This window comes from Toxotes jaculatrix, chromosome 11 (genome assembly GCF_017976425.1).
Source record: "Toxotes jaculatrix isolate fToxJac2 chromosome 11, fToxJac2.pri, whole genome shotgun sequence".
NCBI classification, from domain to species: domain Eukaryota; kingdom Metazoa; phylum Chordata; class Actinopteri; family Toxotidae; genus Toxotes; species Toxotes jaculatrix.
The window spans coordinates 10,441,825-10,469,339 of record NC_054404.1 but is presented as its reverse complement, the minus strand read 5'-3'; the positions used below and the strand labels follow the sequence as shown (position 1 = coordinate 10,469,339).

Genomic DNA, 27,515 nt, shown 5'->3' with positions numbered 1-27,515 from the left:
GCCAGCAGCAGATGCTAATCAATAAAAATCCTATCAACTCTGAGGATGATGGGAGGAATTCTCCAAGGTGCTGAAAAGTGTCCCCGAGCTCATCCGGGGGAGGAAACGACGGGACACACCCGCCGGAGCCCATTGGTACAACGTCACGCGCAGAAACTACCCGAGCGAGGAAGGTAAATGAATTACAGATGAGAGGAGGAGGAGGAGAGATAGAAAGCTGAGGATGCAGGTTTGGTCCACAACACACAGCCACACATCAGAAGCGGCTACACTTCGGTGAAATACAACTTCCAGTGGTCTCATCAGCTGACAACGAGGGGATGCGTCCGCAAAAGCTTTAATTCGACCCCTTTACATCCTCCTCCTCTTCTTCCTCCTCCTCCTCCTCCTCCCACCACCAGCGAGGAGCATCCCGCACACTGATCTCACTCCGACGGGCAGGCAGACAGGCGGATTGACACAAGCCAGACACGATGCGTGGATCTTCTCGACATGGGACAGTCGTGGGATTTATAGTGCTGCTGAACGCGCTGCTGCTTGCGACGCAGGCTGCAGAAGGAGTCTTAACGGACCATCTCCTGGTTCAGTTGCATGAGGACGCACAGGATCAGGCGCACCAACTTGCAACACAACATGGGTTCCAGAGTGCCCGAAAGGTAGGGATGCTCGGATGAAACTGCCATGCACTGCTGCCACTGTGAGGTTTCTTTTTTTTCCTCTCTTGATTGAACATTGAACATTAATAAATATATTATGACTGCAAATCCAAATATTCACATTAAGTACTAAAGCATAGCCTTAGCCTGTTTGTATCTTTATCACAAAATAGTCAGACTGTATTTAGCAAACATACACATACATCCAGTGAAGAAGATACTAAGAAGCTCCAAAGGGTTTTTTCTTTTGATGTGACTTCATTACACTTTTTCTTAATTTGATGACGTCATTCCCACTAAAAATGCAGGCCCCAGTAAGTAGGTTGCCCATTGGCTTATGGCCCACTGGCTGGGAATTCAACTCTGCTCAGGCCAAACTCCTTTATATTTTGAAACAATGAAATTGTTATATTAGAGCAAAAGACACTTGGAGTCACCTGGGAATCTTAAAAACAAACAAACAAACCCCCCCAAAAAAAGAAACAAAAAAAAAAAAACGAAACCTATTTGATCTGCAGGGGTTCCCCTCACAACATTGTGATGTGGGAATTGGAATGATTTCATCTTTGTATGTTTAGTCAATAAATTGCATGAATGGATGAGAACAAGCTTGTTTATTTTTGTCGAATTACTTTGAATACCTGGTTACCTGCTTTTATTTGATGGGGTAACCCTTTTTTTACATTACATTTTGCAGCGTTTTTGAAAAAACACACACACACACACACACACACCTTTCTCTGTCTCTCACACATGGAGTGCATGATGTATTCACGTTGGTTATCGTGACATACATGGCCTTCCCATTTAACTCACCTGAGACAATACATCTTATTAAATAGCTTGACAAACGCACCACGCATCATAACATGTCAAAAGACGTAACAAGCCATTTATGGCAGACCAATAGAAATAATTCCCTGACACTGTGTGTGCCTTGTCACATGTCAAAATAAATGTGTGGGTGAAATTGGCTGGAGCCTTAGCCAGTGAGGCGTAGCAGTGAACAGAGGGGTGTTTGAGCTGCTCTGAATGAGGATTTTCTTTCTTTCTTTTCTTTTTTTTTGCACCTCCACAATAATAAAAAAAAAAACCCTGTTTCAATCTGTAACTCATCATATTGTGATAGCTGTGTGGTGGTCGTACAGCATCACTAGTTCTGTGATTGCCAGTACCTTTTCTTGTAGGCACTAGATGAACAGCCCCCCTCCGCCCCCCACCTCCATCTTCTGCCTCCCTGTCTCCCAGGTTATGTAATCAGCAGCTATATTTGTCTTGATGGGATATGCATCATTAAACAACGTCTTGTGTTTTGTTTGAATTATGTTCTGTTGTTGCTTAATTAACTAGACCGGGACACAGAACCATGGGACACATACAGATGTGAGCACAAAGAGAGACAGATATCTTTTTTCAATCAACCTATATACCCCCCCCCCCAAAAAAAAAAACCAAAAAAACGCTTAAACAACATTCAGTGGAGGTGCATTATTTCCTTTTTTGATCTTTGTATCACATGAGTGTTCGTTTATTTTTTGGCTACAACACTAGAATTAAAGAGGAGCGTACGATAAGAATAATCCTCATCGTCCCATAAGAATTTCATTTTCACATTAGATCTGACAGGCGCATCTGAAAGCATTTATTTTGAGGATTGACCTGTACCCTGGCTGTTACTAAAGCATAAGGGGGTCTTTAATCTGTGCACAGCGCCGGAGGGAAAGCTCTGGATGATGCATCTCATTTCCCTACCCTTGTGATTTATCATGGTTGATTCCAGCACTGTTCTCTAGTGCCTTAAAATAGACCCTCGGTGAAAGCCAGGGAATCAGTGCCCTTGTTCCCACCTGGAGGATGACCTGCTGTCCTTCTCCTCCATTTACGACCTATTGTACTTTGATTTGCCGTTCACACAAAGTCTAATAACTGCCTCTGTGTTTGTTCTCATCTCTGCTTCTTGGTTATGCTACTTTTTTTTTTTTTTTTTACCCAGCTTCCCTTCGGAGAGGGGCTCTTTCACTTCTATCCTCAGGACACTACAAAGAGGCGGAGCAAACGCAGCACTCGCAGCAGACAGCAGCTCCAAAAAGACCGCAGGGTAAGGACATGAGCAGACACACACACGTCCACCCCTTCTCTTTGCATGACAATTGTTATTTTCAAGCTAGCGTCCATGTAGAATGCAGTGGGAAATGAGGATTTTTACATTACAATAAGAAAGTTGGATGCATCTTGTAAAAAGAAACTGGTACACTGTGTTCTTCATTCAGTCAAACCGAAACTACAAAGGCAAGATGAAAAACTTATTGTGTGTGTTGTGTGTTTTGGTCTCCACACCTTATTGGGCCTTGGATAGTCTGTCTAATTTTGTGACCTCGCTCCAAAGGTGGCCACAGTGGTCGGATACTGCTAGGCTAGGATCTGCAAACCCATGTCACCTCTATCATGCTGATGTTAATTCACATTAAAGACAAGAGTTTAGAGTGTGAATTGTGTGCTGTACTTCTGATGTCAGGAGCACCGGTCCCACACTTAGAGTCTTGTTGATTTTAACATTCATTATAGCAACTGTTGTGTTGAACAGTGACTGATCTGTGGTACCAGCAGTTTCATTCCACCAACAGAGCAATTAAAATGAAATCTTTGTAACTTCCTAATGGAAAAAAACAAACAAACTCCAAAACATGAATGACTGCATGTAGCTTTAACTGGGTTATAGCTGAATACAAGGACAGAGGAACACCGTTGGTCATTGCTGTTGAAATAGATCCTTGGTGCTTTCTGACTTTCTCTCTGTCAAGTCTAAGCTGAAAAGCAACTGTGTTTTTGCTATCAGGGCAACTCAAAACCCTGTGGAGTGCCACTAATTCAATATCCAGCTCTAACTCACTTACCAAAACGCTCTCTTACAAACCTGCTTTTTGGTGATGGTTCTGGATTTTTTTTTTTTAGAAATATCGCTTTGAATGTGTTTCCTTGTTATACTCCACTTTTGCATTTTGTGAATTTCAGTGTTTTTATATGGAGATGAAGCCCTCCCTGTGAAGCATTGGATAAGATACATAAATTAAGTAGTAGGTGTAACAGCAGTTTAAGACAAGGAAAAGTATTTTTAGCATTTTTGCTTGAAAAATTACTAAATTGTTTGATTGATTATCAAAATAGCAGCAGATTGATTTTAGGTCAATCTGTGTTATAAAATGAAAGTGAAGGATCTTCTGTGTCTTGTCTAAATAAAAGCTCTGTGTGTTTAGCTCTGTCCACCATCGGGGGCGGTGAAAGTGGAGGCCTTGCTGTAGACAATCAACTAACCTCTCTAATTGCGGTTGTGAGAGGTGCTAATGAAAATAAATGCGAGCCACTCCAGCGAGCTAATACTGCTAATGGAAGCGAGACAGCATGGACACGGGCAGGTCTACATTCCAGATGCTGGGCTTTAATCAGATGCTTGACATGCTCATATGCGACACTGCAGTTATTGATTTCTGTGCATCTCTGGAATGGATGAGGTCAGCTAGTCTGATTTAATGTTGCCTTTTTGTTATGCTGACTTGTCTCCTCGTCGCCATGTTTTCAAGATAACACAGTGGACATATCTCAGTTTTACACCTGCAGTCCTGTTAAAAAGGAATAAGCTAGTTTGTTTGAACCAGGAGGAAAAATATATGCAAAAAAAACGTAATGGTATTCTAAAGCGTGTCACATTTTGTAGTAGTCTATTAGATGATTTTTATAAATTTAAAGGAGTCATCACACTCATTTAACATACTTAAAAACATATCTAATTGAGTAGCAGCACTGAATGTACTGTAGAGTGTGTTGGATGGATTTCTTAGTGTCTCAGGAGCCCTGTTCTATGTTGGACTCTATTAGTGGAGCATGTTGACCCACTTCTTACTCACCCACTATCTTTTCCTTGTGTCTCTCCTCTCTGTCTCTGTATTTTTCTCTTTGCTTACTTTTCTTTGTCCTCTCTTGTCTTTTTACATCTCAAGTCCTAAATTGATTGCAAATGAGACGTCTATTTATCCACACATCTGTGCCTTCACCCGAACAATCCATCCATCCGTCCATGGTTACTTAATTACCATATTTTCCACATGAAATAAAAATATTCAAAACCTGTTTGGGGCATAGTGAGAAATGGAGGTGAGCAAACAAAGGTGGTAAATAGAAAATTGAATAAATCTTTGTGAATGAGCAGCATCCCTTGACCCTGAAAAACACATGCCTGGGGAAGCCAGGAGGGAAATGAGGACGAGGAGAAAAGAGCGAGGCAGCACAGCTCTTTGATTTGAGGTGAACTGAAGCGTTGTGAGTTGTGAGCAGGCAGTGGGCAAAGGCGGAGAGTGATGGTAGTGCATGGGCACTGTTTGATGTTGTGAGTGGGCAGTATGACATGCTGTCTCAAGGGAAATACCAGCTCTCCTGCCAAGTGATGGAATAAATTGATGACGGATGGAGAGAAGTGGGGGAGATGCAAGGATAATGTAGAAAGTGCTGGCAGTTTTCCTCAGAAGGTGAATTAAATGATGTGATGATAAATGTAACATGACGCTAATTCAAAAAGGAAAAACGACAGTGGTAAAATAATTTTCGCCATTTTAAAATCCAAATATGCAAATGTCGTTTTATTCTTTAGAACTGACTTGTCATTTGAAGGACTTAGATGTGCTAATTTACAGCGTGTGTGCGTCCTGATTGCTTAGAGTATGTCATAAAAGAAAGATGTGGATGAATAGGCTTTGGCCATTTTAAAAGGCCATCTTAAGTGCTGCTCTGCTCTCTTATCTGTGGTGGTAAACACACTGGACAATGCCTGTTTCTCTCAGTCACACTAGAGTGAATTTGCTAAGGGTAAGCACAAGAGGAACATTCAGCCAGAGAAACCCATTTTCAAAATGCCCATGAAAAAGACATTTCATTTTTTAAAAATTAACATCATTAATCCAGGTATAAATTTTTAAATTTAAGTGATTATCATACATTAGGCCTCTAATGTATAAATTTATTTGTAGTGTTGAAAATGTTATGTAAAAGAATAAAATAAAATAAAACAAAAAAGATAAGTCCAGTTTCAAGCGACAGCAACACACATAAACTCACATGAAGAGACAGAGGGAGACAGAAAAGGACCTAAACCTTCAAATGAAATCATTGTCCTTGAGACCTTGGTGACAAGCAGATTGTTGGTAATAAATTTCAAATTGAGAGCTTCACTTCAGGCTTGGTTTAGCTATTGCCAGACTCTGATAGATTAAATGACTTGCCCTTCCTTTACCTCACCTTAACCTCCTTAGTTTTGTCAAACGCGTGAAGGTGGTTATTTGATGAAATTCACTAAAACCTCACAGGGGATGGAATGCGATTTCAAATTAGAATGGCTGAACTGATAGGCTACGGCTGATCACTGTTGACCTCGCATCTACTGACAGACATGAAGGCTGTGAAACATTGGGAGTGCAATTTCTAAATGTAGAAGAAATGAATACACACCATCACGCCCAAAGACACCCAGTCATTTTGTTGACAGCCTCCAGCTTATGAAGCACCTAAATTTCACATTTACAGAGACATTTATCCCCATCATTATTGTGCTCTGTCCTATGTTACTTTCTACTGCTTGATAATGGTGTTGTGCCAGCTTTCAGGGAGCATTTGTAATCCAAAAACGCAGCTGTTCATCACACTTTGTGTCTTTGATGATTCAAAGAAACACAAGCATGCTTGTGAGAGTAATTGTTGTGGCTTTTTGTTGAAAATGTACTGAGGAAAACAATCACATGTGTGGCAGGTGAGTTTGTAAGCCTTGGCTCCAGCTGCAGCCCCTCTGATTTGCAGAAAAGGAATAGCATCTTTGATTTACATGATGTTCTGTTTTCATGGTACAGTACAGCACAGCTGGGTTTGGAGATTCCCTGTGCACAGAGCAGCTCATGCTTACATCTCACCCATCATAAGTAATCCTAGTTGTAGTTTTACTTACGTGCTCTAACGCCGGCAGTATTGTGTTTCATTTTCCTGTTTTTATAAATGTTTGATGAGATCATTTATGAGATCATTTAAACTGAGCACTGATCTGGTGTTTCTTTTGCTTGCTATCCAGGTGAAGAATGTCTTTGAGCAAGAGGGCTTTAGCCGTCAGAAGCGAGGCTACAGAAATATTAATGACATTGAAGTCAACATGAGTGACCCTCTATTCACCAAACAGTGGTATCTGGTGAGTAATCAGCCAAGCAGCTGTCTATGTACCGCCTGACCTTTACCACAAACCCACATTCTTCCACCTTAATTACTCAGAGGCCAGACATATTCCCCACTACTTTCTGAATCAATGTTGTTATTCATTCTTTAATTAGCTTGGCCAACACTGCCTGTGCCATCTCATCGCCGCATTCATGCCGCCTAGTTTCCTCCCCTGTTGTTTACCCTAACTGGCAAGCGTGACTTTAATGCCACGGAAGGCTCGCTGTCATTCATCTAGCGTGTCAGATGAATGTGCCGTATCGCTGACATTTACTTCTCCTTCCTCTCACCTTCACTCTCCCACCCCCAAGCAGTCCTTATCCATAGCCTCCGCTTCCCACACACATCCTCCATGCTGACTAATTTCCTAATGGTGGCTCACCTGGGTGCCATGAGTCATGGATGTTCTCCATATTGTCTGAGTGATTAGATAAACACAGGCCAGGCAGACGGGACCCCTGGGCTGGATCTTAATGTGGCTGAAGCTTGGCAACTGGGCTACACGGGCAAAGGAGTTACCATCGCAATCATGGACGATGGTGAGTATGAAGCGCTGTTGTTTCGTACCCCAGAGCACTGTCTGAAAGCACTCAATTATACCTGCATATATCCATTATACTAATTAGATTAACCACTCACATCTGTTTAATTAACAATAGAATGACAACAAACAAAAGGTCAATTTCCAGAAAATGTATGCTGACCACATATGTGCTGTATATAAATTGGTTCATTGTCTGTTTAGGGTGGCTCACTACATCAAAATGTGATGTATTATCAGACAAACCTTTCCAGAAACGGTGAAATGAAAACTATATGTTTCCAAAACCTTTTTTTAATGCATGCTTTGCCAGCTTTTATTCTGAAGAATTAAAGTTGCTGTATCGTCCAAGAGCAGCAACCAGATTTGACACAAATGTGAATGCAAGGCCTTTATATTTACTGTCTTTTACTGTAGTTTAGGAATGATATTGTGTATGTACTACATAAATCTAATTTTAGAAATAAGAAATTTGAAAAGCTGGAATTTGAAAATTCTTGGTGATTAATTTTCTTTCAATCAATTTATTAATTTCCTAATTGGGTTAGCACTATTCCTTATCTGTTGTTACTCCAAAACTAAATTAATATAAAACTCTGGTGTAATAGCAATAAGACAGGTGATTCATTTTAAAATCACATTTCAGGTATTGACTACCTACATCCAGACCTGGCATCAAATTATGTGAGTATTATTTAATTTCATATTTTCCTTCATTTTAACAGTGCTGTTAAAATGTAAGGAGTGGTGGATTTCATGGGCTTCATGTGGTGTGTCACTAGCAATAGGGCTGGGCACTACATTGACTTTTTTAAGGTATATAGATTTATTTTCAAACAAGATACATATAAAAGGTATAGGATGAGAGAATATGGTTTATAATGATATAGATTGATGTTGCATTACATAACCTGTTTCTTCCGTGAAGCCGTTCCAGTGTTTGCATCTCTCCTCTCTCACACTCTCCACGCAAACCCGCCCCCACTCTCCCTCTGTGTGGTTCAATTATTTGGAGATGGTCCAGATTTTGTTGAAAAGAACTGAAGGAGGATTCTCAGAGATAGGCCTATTTTTAAGTAATATAGGTTGTTTATTTCATATAATTTCTCAATTATGTGTTTTTCAGTTGCTTATTATTTTCAAACATGGAAACCTTGTCTTTTTTCCAGATTTTTTTTTTTTTTAATAAAAATGCTGTGGCTTTGACTCACAACTGAACATTTTGCCTGCGTCCTAGAAAATACCGAGATATATATCATGTATCGCCATTCAGCCTAAAAATACCGAAACATGATTTTTTGTCCATATTGCCCAGCCCTAATTGGCAGTGACAGGTGCTTTCCAAGTTGTCTTCATGGCTGCTGAGTCTCCTTGTATTCCTAGAGGACGCAGAAACAGGCAGACGGCCAGCCAAGCTGTTTAATGTTAATGCACACTGCACTGTGGCAGGCACAATGGCAGGCCGATCTGTCACAAGCAGAGATAATGCCAGGGTAGTTGGCGCTGCATAATGTGATGCTCTATCTCCAGAATACTGATAAAACCTTAAAGGACAAGAGGGATTGCTAAATGGAACAAAGAAATGCAGAGGGCTTAGTTTGATTTGACTGTAAAGTTTGCAGTGTCGTCAGTGTGATTGCGTTGTGCTGTCTTGGATCCAAGGGTGTACACATGCAAACCATCTTCCGCAGAAACAGATTGGTGTTTTGAACAAGACAACTACAGTATGTCCAGGCTTTTTTTTTTTTTTTTTAATAATGTTAGTAAGAAGTACCAGTAATTTTCATACTCATCTCATCTCTTTGTTAATACATTGTTGCCAAGAGATAATAAAGATGGTCCCGGAGCAGTTGTGCTCTTTGTTTTGCTTTTCCACCTCATCTCATGTAGACACTGTGTGATTAGTTTAAATGTGGCTTGCATAAGAGCTTTTCTTTTTCTCTGTGCATGTATCTGTACACTTACCGGCATGTTTGCCTGCGTTTGCATGCTTCTTGCCTGTGAACATAGATGAGCCTTGGCCCAAAAATAACACTCAGCCTCAGCTGGGGTGATGCAGGAGCATGCTCCACTGGACTGATGGATCATGCTGTGCATAGATCTAAAGTGAGTGTTTGTGTGAGTGAGAGCGCGTGCGAGAGAGACACTGTCTATGTAATCCTGTTTTGTTGCCGTCGTCATGGTGTTTCGCAGACCAACAAAGACCTCCGACAGTCAGCTGAATAAAAACAGACAACAGAAAAAAAATGTCGTTTTGGGATCATTACATCTTTCAGTTAGATTTAGATAGATTATGTGGTTGTGGATCTTAACATGTATGTGTGTGTCTGCTTTGGACCACCAAAACGTTAGCTTATGTGAGTGCGCTGGAATATGTGCTTCTTGTTTTTCAACATATCCCATTTGGTGTGATGATTATACTGTAGCAGCTCATAAGATACATTTTGATATGGTGAATTAATTGTGAGATTGTGTGTGTCCTGAGATGAGAAATTTCTAACTTGGTAGTTCAATTTCATGGTACATTTGTCTGCAAATGCCAATACTTATAGTAGTTTGAATGATTTTTGCATAAATAAACATATCTATACAGATTCTAGTATTATATTACAAACTGATATAATAGCTGATATGCTGAATGGCTTGTTTCCTACTGTTAACAGATCACAGTATTTAATATCAGATGGGGGTAGTGGTAAAAATCAGATGTTAAAACTCTATCTGCCATCTAGTTGTCTTTATTGAACAATTATGATGTTGAGTTTAACCAAATTCCTTCATAGGAGCTATGAGTACTCTTTTTGTCTCCATTCTCGCCAACACCTGATCAATAATATTGCGTTTAGCTGCTACAATATTTGAAGGATTTCTAAGTAAAGGCAGCATTGATCAGTGGATGACCTTTTTCTTTTCTTTCTCAGAGATAAGTGTGTGGAAGGTGCAAGAGGTTTATTATTGGTTTTCTTTTTTCAATCTGAGGAATATGTCTCATCTGAGGAAAATGTTGTTGCAAGTGACATCCCCTGTCCCCCCCCCCCCCGCCCCCCTCCCGTACAGCATGGGTAGTTACCATGACAACATGATATGATGTCACATTACCATGAAGTTCATCTTGTATGTTGTTTTTGTTTAAATTTGAATAAGAGATAGGGAGAGGGAGTAAAGGAGAGAAAAGTGTGTGTAAAATACTAAAAAAGTGTGTGTAATAATTGAAGAGATTCAAACTCACAGCAGATTTTTGGGGGCTTGTCAGACCCTGTGACAGGCGAGTACAACAATGGAAGGACCGTATTCATCTTCACTGTAATCTCTTTAGTGTTGGTTTGGACTTTGTGTTATAGTTTCTTTCATGGCACTTTTACTTTAAAGCATCTTGCAAAGGACTTTCAAGCAAGGTCACATTATACAGAAATCCTGCATCAGCTCTCCTAGATTATAGATTAGGTTATCAGCACCAAGTGGACTATTGAAACCAGCCAAGCAAACATGATGAATGGCACAGAGAGAGATACGTGATGATGTTTTGTCTGTGCTTAGACATCCATCAACATATAGTAATAACATGAAATAAAGCACATCCATCAAGGCCAAGAACAGGAATTCAAATATTTGCCTATTAGTGGTGGAAGAACACAGATCCTTTACTTAAGTAAAGTCTTTCAGTCAAGATACTTTTGAAGAAAAAGTAATTATTTATTATTGGCAAAATTAGTTTTTAGTATTCCATTGTATTGCTTAAGCACATGTTTTATCTTTAATGTAAAATCTAAATCTGAAAAATTAACTCCCTTTTTCAAATAGTGGAAGTAGAATATTTCCCTATAAAATGTGATGAAGTCATATAAAGAAGCAGAAAATGGAAATTTGGAAGTAAAAGTACCTCAAAAGTGTTCTTAAATACATTGCTTTAGTAAATGTACCAAATTACTTTCCATCTGTGTCAAACGTTTTTTGTTTTATTTTATCATCTGATGTCAAGCTGATGACATCACCATTCTTACTGCTTTGATTAATTACTGTATCTGAATCTAGAGAAATAGGGCATGCTGTCTTCCACTATAGCAACTTTGAGTCATTGCGTTTTCAAGTACCATTTGCTCCGAGGACGGTGAAGAGACGGGGGTTGCTAGGGAAAGGTGAGGTGGCTGATGTTGGGCACAATCCATTATTCTGACCCTGGTTGCTCACAGGACACCAGAGGTAGAGCAGAGTCTGATTGATAGCAGAAGATATGAGCTCGAGAAGCACAGCAAGTAATTCATGGACATGCCCCTGTGTCATTTATTATAGGGGCTCAGCACTTTTCACTCCATTTAATGAAAAAGAAAAAAATAAAAACGCGCTCCTGCTTCTGACGTGAGCAAAAAATCTGTTTGGGAGCAGTGTGTTCTCTCTTTACAAATGTTCTGCTCTGAATAATAATAGCATTTTTAAGCCAATTACCAGACTTTTCACATGTTTAACCAGTTTCACGGCTAGAGTTGTGCCACCTGTTAAAACTGTTTTAGTGTTTTTTTGTTTTTTTTTCATTGTTTCTTTGTCAGGTACATGTCTTACAGACAGATATAAAAGAGAAGAAAAGAGGAAAGAAAGGGAGGACACCCAGATGAGAAAAATAGTTTAGATGGCTTTTGCCCTTCTATTTATTACCACATCTCCTTGAACAATTACAGAGGTATGAATCTCTCTCTATGGCCACTTCATCATACAAGCCCAGTTGCTGTAAGCATTTCTATTTCCCCCTGGTTACCTGCTCCACATCCTAACAATTACAGTGTTTCTCCACTGGGTCAGTAAGCCTTTGCCATTTTGCTTTCTCTTTGTCGCTGACTGAGTCATCTTCTCTAAATGCCAGCCAGCAGAGCTGTCAGGCCCAAGCGTAGAAACAGCCCCCGAGATTGATATGATGTGTTTGGGTCTATGGCTAATGAACACGGCTGTGGCTCCTCCATACTCATGACCACACAAAGCACCTGTTAGTGGCTACACAAAGCAAAATAGATACCACTCCAAGTGGCATGAGTGACAGCTAAAGGAGGGCTTACAGCTGACAGCAATAGCCTGAATGAGTTTTGGAAGTGTGTTACAGAAAGAGCAATAAGTATGAGACTTTCCCATGGATGTCTGTTAAATGTTTGATCCTCTCAACTCTGTGCGTGTATCCTCCAGACATGGCTATTCTCATAATTATGTTGACTGCATTAATGTCCCTCTGGCAGATGTGTGTCTCCTGCGTCTTTTTTCTTCTGCTTTTCCGTTGCTGTTCATTCTGATTCTATTACTTTTGGCCATGTGGAATTAAATGCTGGCAGTGTTTGGGCCATTATTTTCTCAGCTTGAAATCCCCGCTGTGACCACACATTATTCCAGTACCGCCGCAGAGTAAAGATTTGTAGTTAGGTATTGCATCACCGTGTTAAGATCACTGTTCATGTACAGATGCTGGTTCATTACGTTAGCTAAAACTAAAACTAATGCAGTCTAATAGAACAGCCCTGCAATAAACCTTGAGTTCAATCCGTTTTTGTTGAAACTGTTGCGGAAAGGTTGTTTTAAGTGTAATGGTCATTCTGGAGGCTATTGTTTGTGATGCTGTTGATTTCATTTTTGTTATTCAGGGAGATGTTTCAAAATTTGGGGTTGTTAGGGGTACATTAGATATTAAAGAAACACCTCACACTACAAACAGCCTCCAAAATGACCAGTAATTTGAATCAATGCCACAGCAGATCTGCTGATGAAGACTGTGTAATATAGCTGCTCAGCTACTGAGCAGACTCTGTGATGAGATAGTTTTTATCAACCTCTCTAAAACAGTTGAAAACATGGCTAGCTCCATTTATTGCAGGTCTGTTGTGTAAAAGTAATTGTTCAACAATTTGAAAAATACACTTGTTTTCTTTCTTGTTGTTATAGGAGGAGGTCGATACCACTCTCATGTCTGTATTTCAAATATAAAGCCACAGCCAGTAGTCGGTTAGCTCAGCTTAGCATAAACCCTTGAAACAAGGAGAAACAGCTAGCCTGTCTGCTTTACTTGCCATTTTTACACTTCAGTTTTTGTTTAAACAAACATGATATACCATCACAAGGTAATTAGTGAGCTTTGGAGGCACTGGACGGACTTTGTTTTCTTTGACAAAGCCAGACTTTCTGTTTTTCCTTGTTTCCCATATTTACGCTAAGCTCAGCTAGGCTAACAGGCTGCTCTTGGCAAGAAAGCAAATTAGCAAAAATTAAACTGGGTTAGTTATAGCTTCATTTACCAATATAACTATAAATATTAGACATCAGCAAGCCATGTTTTTGGAAAAACTCAAAATCACTCCCAACTGGTGCATCCAGATGACAGAACAGTCTGTGATAAGGTCAGCACTTGGTTATGAAATGCTCCTCTCTGCCTTTTCTCCTTTTGTTTTTCTGCCTCAGTGTTGTTGTTTTTGTAAATGCATCCATTTGGTCCTTTCAGAATGCCGATGCCAGCTACGACTTCAGTAGCAATGACCCGTTCCCATTTCCACGCTACACAGACGACTGGTTCAACAGGTAAAGCTCACCCAGCCAGGCCCTGTTTATACATACACGTAGTCAGTGTGTTTTTGTGTGCACATGTGTGTGCTCTCCCTGCAGTCTGGCAGCTTTCCTACTATTGATTTTCTCTCCACATAGTTCCATTAAGACATAATGGCGCAGTATAAACAGAGCTGTTGTCCAAGACAACACAATAGAAAACATAATGCCTATTTTTACCTGCTCACTTGGAGGAGATAAGGTCTAGTCTCCTGTCAGAGTGGCAGTGTTCACAGTGGTGACCTGCTGTCTGATAACGCCTTATCTGCCTCCCATCTCCCAATCACACTGGGTGATCCACTGCCACTGCAACACATGGCGAAGAGAGGAACAAAGAGAAATATATTCTTTCTCCGCCTCTCCTCCTCCACCGTGCCTCCATCTGCTTAGATGTACTAGTGTGTGTGTGCTCCTGTGTGTGGGAGTGAGAAGGGAGTATTTGGGTTTGCCAGTGTAGCAGTTGCTGACTGTCGGGCACAACTCGCTGGCTAATCAGCTGGTTGTTATAAATAGCTGCCTGTCTGTAGCAAAGCATGCTGGGAGAGAGGGGTTGACTCTCTGCAGTGTCCCTGTGGGGAGCGGAGGGATGGAGAGATAGACACACGTCACATCGTGCACACAAAACACTGATGTGTGCAAACATATTCAGTCGGACTCAGATGAATGATGGAATAACGAATGGATAGGTCTTGTTGCCTTTCCATGAGCTAATGTTCTTCAGGTCATGGAATTACAAATCTAGAGTGTTTATGCAAATTTTAATTGATTTAGCAAAAATGCTAAAATGAACAATTTCCACACTGTAGTCCGACACAAAGTCAACAAAAACAGGAGTTGCATCTAATCTGTGAAATCTTATCTGAGACTTAACCCACAATATATCCTTCATGTAAATTCATGCAAATCCTCTTAAGTATATTTTCTGCTTTTTGCTGTCACCAGTCACGGCACACGATGTGCTGGAGAGGTGTCTGCAGCAGCCAACAACAACATCTGCGGTGTGGGTGTCGCCTACAACTCAAAGGTGGCAGGTGCGTGTCATATTAAAGCTGCGGATTGGGTGGTGAGAGGAATAACAATGAGCAGACAGGGATGATAGCAAATAACAGTTCTGATAATGGTATGATGAAAGGATCAAAGGTATGATGAGGGTGATTCGCTGTGAGGGGAAATACTGCATGCACCATGTATAAAATATAGGTAATTGTGGATGAGCAGTGCTGCATTGTTTGGTATCTGCTCACAGAATTATTTCAGGGGTCAGCTAGAGTCCACGTACCAACAGACCAACACCATTAATCCGGTCAGCTCCATGTTTACATTTCATATTGAGTTTTCTTGAAAGTTGCCCTGGGAGTAAGACAGTAGAAATAAGAAAATGGGTATTGTCTACTTGATTTGTGTGCTACAAAGCTGAGATCACAGTCTTACCATTGTAAAGAGTTTGGATGCTATAAATATGTGGTTTTGTACTGTCTTGACACTACGGATATTGCAAACCTAACCAACTGAAAAGGGTTTTATAAATCACCCACTTATAATTACCTAAGCTACAGTGCTGTTCCAGCAGCAATAACAAGGCAGTAAACCAATATTAGCCAGATTTTTAATGTTTGATTCATATGGAGATGTTGCCGTGTCAGGTATCAGGATGCTGGACCAACCCTTTATGACTGACATCATTGAGGCATCATCCATCAGCCACATGCCTCAGGTTATTGACATCTACAGCGCTAGCTGGGGACCAACCGATGACGGCAAGACGGTGGATGGACCCAGAGAGCTCACGCTGCAGGCTATGGCTGACGGCGTCAACAAGGTAACCGTGCATTGTACCTGCTGTGCTGAGGCTTTTAGAATAATGTGAAAGTGTGTCAGAAAAAGTCACACTTTTACAGAGCGGGTTTAATTTGCTAGGGTAGAGGTTTATCTTAGGCCTTTGATTCCATCCACTATTGTCTTATCTTCTCTAATTTCCAATACTTTGGTTTATGACGAAATACCTAATGACATGCTGTGAATGCTGCCTTGTGCTCTGTCTTGACACCAGTCTTAAAAACAGCCAGTTCAGAGGCTGTCAGCCCATCATAGCTTCCCTAATGTGTGACACTACTTTACACTCCACAAGAACATTTTCATATTCCCCCCAAAAAGTCAGAGTAGAGTTTCAGGGCTTCTGGAGCTGATTAAGTATTCAATACTGTGTCCTGCTCAAGGACACTTCAGCAAGGTGAAAACTCTCCAAGGCTTGTCATCAGGGGCTTAAATGTAGGCCCTCTGGTTGAAGGGCAGTCTCCTTGGACACATACACATACACAGAGTTGCCATGCTAACAGTGCCACTGCCAATTACTTGCTTGATTAATCATCATGCACCGTGTGCTGGCAGGTGTGGGTTGCTCTGAAATGACCCTCTCTCAGGCAGGGTAGCTGAGTAGGAGCAGAGCTGACTGTAATCTCTGATTGTGTAAACACAACTAATCAAGCAGCCACTCTGCGATCTGCCTCTTAGATTCTAATGATCACTTATATAAGCTTATGTTGGCTGAACACGATGTGCACTGTGCAACAAAAGGAGACGTTTAAAATTATGAAGCGCATTATCTTATATTAACAACTGAGTCAGACAGAGTGGCTTCAAGTCTGCATCTTAAACATAACTGTGTGGTTTTGCAAATTGCCACCGATAATGGAAATAAATGACACGAAGTTCTGTGCAAAATTAAAGCACTTTGTTTGGATTGTGCAGAAGACAGAAGGCAGAAGGCCTGAAGCTCATAGGTGAGCTCAGCGATGCTCAAACCTCTCTTTGCAATTCAAATAGAGAGACATAAATAAGCACCGTGAAGGGAAGGACATGCCACTCCTCCTCCACTTGATCCTTTGTTCTGTGAGGAAACGGTCGGCCTTTTGCAAAAACAGGTGCAGCATTTGGTGAAGAGGATGCTCTCTGCATGGACCCACAGTCAGTTGTTTCATGTTTCAAGGCACTCTATGAGTAACAAAGATGACATTTTACTCTGTGATTCAATTTACAGAAGGTATTATGCTCCACTGCAAAAAGTAATTTCAGAGTAAGCATGCTTTAATTTTTTTCATGCCTTGACCACTGTAATGCCTGTTTACCTGCCGTTTCTAACACGTATATTAGCATCATCACATCCTCTTTAAATGTACTTCGATACAACAGCTTGTTTGTCGACTTCTTTTATTTTTGCATTGCTAATTTCTTAATCGGTTGTTTACTTCGATTTTATGGCTCCTTTACTCACGCAGCGGGAAGTCGAGTAGAAGCAATGAATTGTTGTTTATAACAAAATCAAACACAAGTTAAACACTCGCCCTCTGAGAGGCAACAAACCCTGCATCCACCCCACAAACCCTCGAACACAGACCCATGCAGATGCACCGTAAGTTATCATAAACCTGAGCAAACAGAATGTACTTTTGAATATGAACATAGCTGTAGTAGGTCTCAGGTCAACAGGTAGCAGGACCAAAGAAAAACTAAAAGCACCATCACCATCTTCTTCTTCTTCTAGGAGCAGTTGAATTGTATTTGAGACTTATTTGCTAATAATTTACCACCTAAAATTTTGACATGCTTTCAGTTGCTTCTGTCTTAGCTGTTCTTTTAATCATTTGACTTTAGATTCCGTACATGATTAGTAAACTGGCACACACTGGCACCTATTGTATAATTACACTACTGTGGTGAAATTCCCATATTCCCAATTCTCATTTCCCCCATGTAAGTCCCACTAGTAACAAGCAGAAGTGTGACATATTTTCACTCCACTTGGATGATGTTGGTGATTTTGTTTTAGGGCCGTGGAGGAAAAGGCAGCATCTACGTGTGGGCATCAGGAGATGGTGGTAGCTATGACGACTGCAACTGCGACGGTTACGCCTCAAGCATGTGGACGATCTCCATCAACTCAGCCATCAATGATGGACGCACCGCGCTGTACGATGAGAGCTGCTCCTCCACCCTGGCGTCCACGTTCAGCAACGGGCGCAAGAGGAACCCAGAGGCCGGCGTTGTGAGTGTGTTTGCGTTTTAGTGCGTATATGTTTGACATGACTGAAAAATGAAATCATCTGAAAATTATCAAATGTTTTTTTAACATTCCACAACTAGCATTGTCTTTTTTAATAGCTGTTTTTTTTTTATGTTTTATGGCTTTGGAACATATCTCCTCATTCATAGATGGAGCTGTAAACAGCTTCTTTTCAGTTTGCCCTGCAGGCAGTGTATCCTAGGCCTTTCAGGAGATTGGATGAGACTGGGGATAAAACCTGAGAAGCTGTTACACCGTAATTACTGGCTGGTTGTGAGAAATGGAGGTTCAGGGGGAGGAATAGCTCCTCTCTGACTACCTTCCTGGACATACAGATGCATTATTTTGCTGTAGATGCTCAAAGAGGCCACCATACTGCAATGATCACAGCACTTAAAGCATAGTGGATGTGTTATTAAGGGAAATAGGAAAATGTTTTTATTCACTCATTGTGTCCTTTTATTAGTTCTTTTTGTTAGAAGAGGGTTTTTTTTTACCATGACCATTAGGAAAGAGTTCAGTTTTTACCAAAGAGCTTTATTGTAAGCGTCTTTTTAAAAAAAAAAATTTGTGAGAATGCAAAGAAAAGCAACAACGCAAGCGAGAAACCAAAGTGAATCCAGTGGCTGACCTTAGCATACACAAATTGACTATAACTGTAACTGGCTCACAGCTATTTGAACATTTACCTGGAGAATTGTGTCACAAGTGGGTGATCCCTGAAAAACTGAGCAGATGAGTCACCAGAATCAAACAGACCCAGAGAACCATCCATGAAAAGACAGACAGCTGAAACTTGAGAGATGATTCTTACTTCCTGTTGCTATGGGCAGATGCCTGACAAAATTAATTCCCTTATATTTTAGCATGCTCTTATGGAGAATATAGGCTGACATTCTATATCATGCTTGTAAATTTCCCAGTCCACAAAGGCAGCAGTGTTTGTGTTTGTGATTATGCAAATCACCTTTGGCTGTTGACAAAGCCATGGATCTTCCCTAGGGTTTCCCATCTAATTGCAGTCAATCTGTTATCATTTCTAATTAAGAACCAAATTAAATAAATAATCGCTTATTGAGTAAATATAAACACAACTTGTCGGCTGACGTGTTTATGTAAGAATTCAGCCACCGTACACTCTGCACTCTTATTTATCTTTTTCCAGCTTGGTTCTAAAATGTAAAAATAAAGCCAAAGGATTACATTTATAGCAGACACATCGTTTAACTTAAGATGCCTTCGCAGGGAATTCAGAAAAGGGGTAGGGTTGTATAGTTGTTATTTTAGCTGAAGTAAGGGGAGACTAATATTTTTTGGTGCAGGGCATGAGGGGCTTTAGTGGTTGAACTTTATCTCTCCAGAGAGCATGAGCAGAGAGCATTTGTCACAATCCTAAAACAGCTCCCACCTTCACTGTGTTCTGCTTATTAACAGAATGCCACCGCAGTAGAGTAAGAATCTGTCAAACAATGTAAATATAAATATAAATATAAATGTAAATGTATCATATAAAGTGAAAAATAAAGATGCTATCATTTTGCTAAGTGCTAATTTCACTTCTATTGTGTGATGTAGTGGCTATGTGGAAATTATTATTCCATCAATTTTAAGGTTTAATTTGGATCATGTATTATTTCATATTATCTTTGCAAGACTTCTATTACAACAACACTGCTTTAGATATTGTGGGGAGGGTGGTTCCACTTTTGTCTCAGTCAGGGGAAGGGCACAACAAAAATACTAATTACACCTGATTTTCCTAGAGCAGCTTATTAAAATGCGTTCTTGTTCTATTTTGTGATTTTGTTATTTCAGGCCACAACAGATCTTTATGGGAACTGCACGCTGCGCCACTCTGGCACATCAGCAGCAGCTCCAGAGGCAGCTGGTGTCTTTGCTCTGGCTCTTGAGGCTAAGTATGTGCTCTACTGCCCCTTGTACACACAACTGTTATAATTGTGATTATTGATTGAGACGAGCCGTTTCTATGAAATGTTATTAAGTTACCTCATTCAACTCCTCTGGTGCTGGTCAGGGGGTATAATTTACCAATAATATGCCTCCAGCCATTAAATCTTTGATTTGAAAGAACACTGTTTTATATTTACTTATACTGCATTTATGAGCTACTATTTCTTTCTAAGTACAACCTTGAGCTTTCTCTGTCAATCTCCATCCTCAGATCCTTTATTCTAATGTTCCCTCAGTGTGTCTACACTCCTGAGAAGCACAAATCATTTCTCCACTTTTCACAGAATTGCTTATTTATCAAATCACAAGCTGAATGCTGAAAAATAAAACAGCACGCACTCTATCGCCGACAAAGTACAGATTTGATGTGCTTGTGCCAAGGACACCAATCATATTTGGATCAGTGCTCTATGTATCTCTGAACAAGGTTGAAAAATACAGTTTATATACTGTTATGATGCGCTCAGCACTTATGTTTTATTTATTACTGCCCTTCCTATACTCATGATGCAGAGAGGCTGAACAGCATGATGAAACACTGTGCAGTACTTGATCATCTCAACCTGCTGAAACTGTTACTGACTTTAGTCTAATGTTGATACAAGAGCTTCAGTGTCATGTTTGCAACTAAATTTGTCAGTCATGTCATATTAACACTGTGGTTCAAGTTGGACTTTATTTTATAATCCTTGTGAATTCAGATCAGATTGTTCCTCGTGGATCAGAAAATAATTGAAAACATATGCCAACCTAAGTAAACCCGCCCACACATAATTAGACAAATATGACAAATCTAAAACCTGGAGAATTACTGCTTCTCAAAGCCCAGAGGAGAGCCGTTCCATTCTCTCAGATGCTTCATTTCTCACAGTAAAGGCTGACAAGAGTCTGCTCCCATTACCTAACACCAGCAAGTGGAGGTGAATAAAGAAACACTGTTTGCTTTGCACACACAATAATGATGTTGCTGTTGGGGGGAGCGGATGCTCACCCTGTCCGGCGGCAAATAACCCACGAGGCTGTTAGGTTAGGACGAGTGCACGGCCTTTTTACTGCCTAAACACACTTGAACCATGCAACAGCAGGAGTCAGTGAGTCAGCCAGAACAAAGCTGTCACTACACACTGCCAAGATAATGGAGGGAAACACAGACAAAGGCAACCATCAGCCTCAAAGTACAGACCTTTGATGTTTAGATAATTGGAGGCATGTCATTAAAGCAAGCCCATGAATCAGAATAGTTTTACAATTTGCTAAATTTTTAAATGTTCAATTTGTTTCTATTGGCCTTCCTGATATTTCTAACTTACAGTATTGTCTCTCCTCTGTCACTCTGTCTTTCTTTTATTCCCTTACCTCTGTGACTGTTACACTGGTGACTGTTTGTCTGCTGCAGCCCTAACCTGACGTGGAGAGACATGCAGCACCTGTCAGTCCTGACCTCCAAGAGGAACCAGCTCCATGACGAGGTCCATCAATGGAGGAGGAATGGTGTGGGGCTGGAGTTCAACCACCTGTTTGGCTATGGTGTGCTGGATGCTGGGGGCATGGTGAAAATGGCTAAGGACTGGAAAACTGTGCCTGAGCGTTTCCACTGTGTTGCGGGGTCCATTCAGGAGACCCAGTGAGTTAAATTCCCATATACATTTTGTTTTCATATTATATATATTGCATGTTACATGTGCGCATTATATATTCCACAGTCTCAAACTGTCCCTACCAAGAGATTGAGAGGAAAACATTGCTGAGCACTAGAGACACACTCATCTAATTACTGGGTAATCCCAATAAGACCTAATTCAATAAAACATCTGTGAAGGGAGTGTCCACTTCATAACCCTGTAATATTTAGATTAGCTGCTCAGTCTGTCTGATAGTGCTGTAGATTTGTAATAACATAGTCTGACATGGTCCTGGCAGCCGCTGTTTGTGGGTTAATGCATCAGTCATTTGATATTTGAAAGAGAGATAATGGTAAACAGCCTTAACAAAATTGCTGAAAAAACATATAGTGTCATCTTGCTTTGATTAAAAGTGAAAAAAGAAGAGATGATGTCTTTTCAGTTTCATAAAAAAAAAGATACATGAAATACTGTGTGGGATGATGAGATGATGATCAGAACATAATAAAACATTCTTCCTATTACACAATGAAAAATAATAACAATCGGTGGTTTTGCTGCTACAGTCTCGTTCTGATGTGACCAGTTGCTCATGTTGGCTAATATCGCCTGATCTTACCAGACTTTTGGTAGCTAGACATTACTGAGTCACTTCTAACAGTGGTCTAACATTTTAGCTAAACAATACACCACTACTTGTTTGGAGGTAATTTTTTTCGTTGTCCTCTATTTTGGATGAGGACTCCTTTAAAATGATGAAATTATATGGGATTCTAAACATCTCTTACACTATAATTGTAGTTCTGGTGGAGAACCTAAGTCTCTGCCCCTCATATTTCACAGATGCAGCTGTGGTTAAGACTCTTATCGTCTTATCCTTCCAGTGTCCGCTCATATTAAGTAGTATCTCCCCTTGCATCATCCTGTCTTCCTCCCTGCATATCCTTCATCTACAGCCTCGCTTTTACTTCCTCCTACATGCCGCAGCCTCCCTCACTGTCATCTTTTCCTTTCCACTCTCACCTCCTCTTCGTCTCTTTCCCCTGCGCCCCCCCACCCTACATGCCTTACAAGGGCTCTGCTATCTGTCTATCTATCATATCCTGAGGCTTTGAGCTCCTGTGTGTGATGCCTGGTGGTTTCCTGTGGCTAGCCCTGCTATTCGCTCTAATTAGCGCACCATAAATGGTGCAGCTTGGCGTGCCCTGGAAACACTGTCAATTAAACTGACTGACAGCCAAGAAGAGATCCCAGGTGGAGGTGTGCAAGTGTGTTGATGTGTGTGGCCTCACCCCAAGCTTTCACATGCATTGTGCAAGTGTCAGTGTGTGGGTGAAGATAAAAAAGCAGTCTGAATACGGAACGTTTGTGTATTTCTTTTTCTTTGCCACCATCAACATCTCCAATTCCTTATTTTAGTCTCTAATCAGTGCTCCACAGACGATGCAGTCACGACAATATGGTGTGAAAGTCTGCCTGTGAGTGTGCCTCCCTTGAATGCAGTGCCAGATAAAAAAGGAGCATCCCAGAGGAGTCATATGGCTTTTAGTGCATCCTTGAGGACATGACATGCAAATGTTGGCAACGACTTGCCCTTCTATGCAGGCTGGTTGTGACTGTAGACATTCCCTGATCATTTCGGGTTTGATTGCATAAAGTAACATCAGTACAGACATGGAGAAACCTTAATTATCTCAAAGAATAATAACTGGTCTTCAAGGCAGTGGTTGTGAGGGAGAAATACCAGATCTATTTTTCAAACTGTTTTTGAGTTGTGAGTTAAAAGCTGTGTCTCTGGCTGTGTCATGTTTTTCATTGGTTCACTGTTTCCACAGCAGCACCGCGGGGCTTCTGCTGCCTCTATTGTGGTAGAGATATAATTACAACAAGCCCACCTCTGATGATAGTGTATCGCCAGAGAAAAGCAATAAACACCAACATAGCCATGCTTGCAAGCACACTGCTCAGCACTGATCTGATAGCTTCTCTGGCTGGCTGCAGCTTACTTAGCTGGAGGAGAACTTCTCATTATCAGTGGAGCTGGCATGCAGTGCGACACTGTGCGGCAGGGTTGTTTTTAATCTCTGTTGGTCCTGCCCTTCAGAGGCATCCCTCTCCCTGCTCTATGACCGACTGCTGTAATTACTCTTGAACATTATCCGACCTACTCCACCCAAAATCGTTTTTGGGTGTCAAAAGTGAAATCCACACATATTCACTCCCAGATTTAGTTATACTCACAGTCATATATTCAGATGAAGTAATGATAATAATTAAACACACAAATAATTATTACTTTTAATGACAATGAAGATGGAGAAAAAAAGAAAGTTGGCAGTAAATTGTGAAAGTTTGTAAAAGTTGTCTCTTTGCACTTTATTTTTTCATATAACAACCCACACGTCATGTTTTTAAAGGAGGGTAAAAATTGTTTAATATTTGGTTATGTCAGATATCTCAACATGCATGTAGGGTGTACTGGACTATGAAACTCCCACTGTGAATTGTTCTGTTTTTCTGGGAATAGTAATTTGCCTCATCAGACCCTAAGCAGCTCACTCACCTCTCCGTGCTCAGCATAGTGCTCTATTAATCATTTTTCACACTGACTGCTGGTCCGCACGTCTTTCTCACTCAGTTTCTGTGTCTTGTCTCTGTTGCCTTCTCTCCCCTTCGAACAGCCCCATTTCCCACCGCCTGCAAGGTGGTCTCAGTCTTTAATAATGTTATTAAGTCTCCTCATAGCCTTTGGTCACCACCCGTGTCCTGCTGTGTTCTCACTCTTTCTTTCCGTCACCCAAAGAGATGAGAACAGCAGTATGTCCTCCTAACCACAAAGCAGCAACAGTCCTAAGACTAGCTTGCTTTTACACTGTGTTCTGAACAAATCCATTGTGACATGAAAGCCAAAGTCATGCACTGAAGAGGAGCTATAATTTGGGGGTGGTTCAGTATATGACATGTTGCACATAGTTTACTGACAAAAGGCCTCAGATTTACAGTAGTGTAGAGAGACAGTGTTGGGTATATAAAAACTAATCTACAGTCAAAGTGTATAAATGCATCTCACAGGCACTGAGGCATTATTTTACATTGTTCAGACTTTTGCTTATGGTTTTGCTAATAGCTATTTCCAGCTTCTTACATGACAAGTTGATGTTTTCTCTGTTTAATATCCGTTTTGGGCCTTCATATGTCAAATTGGACTCGTGTGATGGGAATTCTTCACGATTTTTTGATGGTGTACAGTTTGAATAAATATGAGATTAATAATGAAGATAATAATTTGTCACAGCCCCTGTGTTTTGTATAGCTCCTACAAGAGGAAAGTGGCAGCAAAAAGGGTATTGTGTAATCATGGGTAATACTGTCACAACAAAATAATCTCATCTTAAGGTTTATTCAGTAGCTACTCCATGAGAATATCACAATCTTCATTGGCAGATGGAGTTTGTTAGTTGCCATGAAATTGTAAATGCTGAAGTAACTTTTTTTTTCAAGCACTTAATCTGTCGCCTTTTGCATCATCACCAATTTATGATTGAGAGAAATTATATGATATGATATGAGAAATTCTTACTGAAACCATAACAGAGTTTAAGACTTGTACAGCATGCATTGAAATATTTTCAAACTGGTGGCAGCTTGAAAATTACATGGAAAATGTGTGCGGCACCAAATACAAAAGGTGGCCATATAGTGTAGACCAAATAGCAAAGCATTTCATCCCCTCCACTAGAGATAAATTATACGGTGAATCAAGCAAACATGACAATCATCACTGCCGTGTGTGGTGAAAGAGCAGGTTCAAAAACAGGTTTGATGCTGTCAGGGTTGGTTGGTTGCTTCTATAGGAAAAATAGATCACGTACTAGGAGGCTGACAGAAGAGTGGGGCAGGGTGTAAGTCGACTGAAAGAAAAACATAGTGCTTTCGCCTGCTCTCACATCATCAGGATATACTGATATTTGATTTTTCTCTGTGTCTCTGCTACACAATTTAGCTTGTTCAATCTGTTTCTCCTTCTCCAGTAAAATCCAGTCTGGCAACAAGCTAGTCCTGGCCATCACCACTGAAGCCTGCCAGGGGAAGGACAACTTTGTCCGCTACCTGGAGCACGTTCAGGCTGTGGTCACTGTCAACGCCAGCCGCCGCGGTGACCTAAACATCAACATGACCTCACCCATGGGCACAAAGTCCATCCTGCTTAGCCGAAGACCCCGTGACGATGACTCCAAGGTGGGCTTCGACAAGTGGCCCTTCATGACCACCCACACCTGGGGCGAGGACCCCCGAGGGACCTGGGTCCTGGAGGTGGGCTTTCAAGGCGAGGAGCCACAGCGTGGAGTCCTGAAGGAGTGGACTCTTATGCTGCATGGAACACAAAGTGCCCCTTATATAGACCAGATAGTGCGTGATTATCAGTCCAAACTCGCCATGTCCAAAAAGGAGGAGCTGGAGGAGGAGCTGGATGAGGCTATAGACAGAAGTCTGAATAGCTTGATGAGTAAAAACAACTAAACTCTCATCTGCATGTTACCAACTCTTTCACCTTCTCTTATCTTTCTCCCTCCCTGCAGTCTCGCTCTGTCCTTCTCTAAATCTCACTGCATCTCCTCAGTTCTTCTCACACTCTTCATCCTCCCTTTTGTCTACCTCTCTTCCCTTCTTCACTCTGCTTTTTGTTATTAAGTGTTTCAATTAGCCCCCAGCCTTCAATGAATGTTTCTTGTAATCCAATCATGATAAAAGTGTAACCTTCAATAATCTGTTCTACATAGAGAAAGCAAACTATATCACCTGAATTTTTACACTCTACCGAATTGTACATAAACCAAATATAATCCACTCTTTCATGCTTTTGCTTTAACTGCCCTGCACCTCTCTTCTGCCAACTGTTATACAGTTTGTGACTGTAAATGATTTTCTGTGTCATTCTACTTAAAGTTTAATATCTTGCAAACAGAGCAGTGATACTTCTTTCTGTTTATATTTTTGTGACATGCACTGTTTATATAAACAAGGAAAGGAATGTGTGATTCATTTTGCAGCCTGTGGTCCTCAGTTCATATTTCAAAATCTTTGACGTATACTATAATAAATCTATTCAGCTGTTTATTAAAGCACTTGAGTGATTTGCAACACACTACTGAACACACTGAGTAAAAGTAGAATGCCATTCTGTGTCACTTCAATGGCCAAAACTTTGTTAGCGAAAATCTTGGATAAAAAATTTCTCTGGCTACAAAATACATTCTGAAAAGAACACAAGCAGCACACAAGCACACAAGCACACAAGCAGCATCCTTGCCCAGCAATCTACCTAACCATAACATACCCACTTCTAATTTTTTCCCATGTTTCTTTCATTGTGCATTCAGCACTGTCTAATGCTGTCTCTAAGGAAAAATGTCCTCTAAAAAGTGGAGCCCGAGCTACTTAGGCCAAGGTGCTTTTGCTTAATAGACGCATTTTTGTTTAAGGTGCTAATTTTTAGAAACCCTCTTGCAATATCACAGAAGGGACTACTAATGATACCAGCCATGATTTCATTTGTTGAAATGGCAGTAATCAAATCATCTTTTCCAGGGGCAGCAGAGGACTGTTTTCAGTGAAAAAACTATTCTCCTGTCCTTCCTGGAGACAGGTTGGATCATACTACTGTTAATGCAAAGGACATTGTGATCTACTCAAGGTCACATCAAACATATATGAGATTCCTATGGATGCTGCAGCACTTGAAATAAGAACCCTTAACCCAGAAGGATACTGTAACAACCATCTCTAAACTATTAAGAATATCAAAAATATAGGTGCATTTTTACAAGCCAAAATGTTTGTGTCCATAA

The 27,515-nt window shown here is 40.7% G+C and overlaps 1 protein-coding gene across 1 annotated transcript; it reads left to right on the top strand.

Moving 5' to 3' along the window:
* Positions 1 to 217: 217 nt before the first annotated feature.
* Positions 218 to 26,772, top strand: pcsk2 (proprotein convertase subtilisin/kexin type 2). Its single transcript, XM_041049818.1, has 12 exons — positions 218 to 656; positions 2,650 to 2,754; positions 6,763 to 6,876; positions 7,333 to 7,441; positions 8,090 to 8,127; positions 13,913 to 13,989; positions 14,956 to 15,044; positions 15,657 to 15,832; positions 17,840 to 18,055; positions 19,889 to 19,989; positions 21,441 to 21,668; positions 25,698 to 26,772. The coding sequence occupies exons 1-12, from the start codon at positions 474 to 476 to the stop codon at positions 26,185 to 26,187; spliced, it is 1,926 nt and encodes a 641-aa protein (XP_040905752.1). The 5' UTR covers positions 218 to 473; the 3' UTR covers positions 26,188 to 26,772.
* The last annotated feature ends 743 nt before the right edge of the window (positions 26,773 to 27,515 follow it).

Excerpts from the sequence above, each read along its gene's own strand:
- pcsk2 (XM_041049818.1), top strand. The coding sequence starts at position 474 with ATGCGTGGATCTTCTCGACATGGGACAGTCGTGGGATTTATAGTGCTG. Across the intron at positions 8,128-13,912 it reads CAGACCTGGCATCAAATTAT|AATGCCGATGCCAGCTACGA; the intron begins GTGAGTATTATT and ends TGGTCCTTTCAG. Across the intron at positions 13,990-14,955 it reads ACAGACGACTGGTTCAACAG|TCACGGCACACGATGTGCTG; the intron begins GTAAAGCTCACC and ends TGCTGTCACCAG.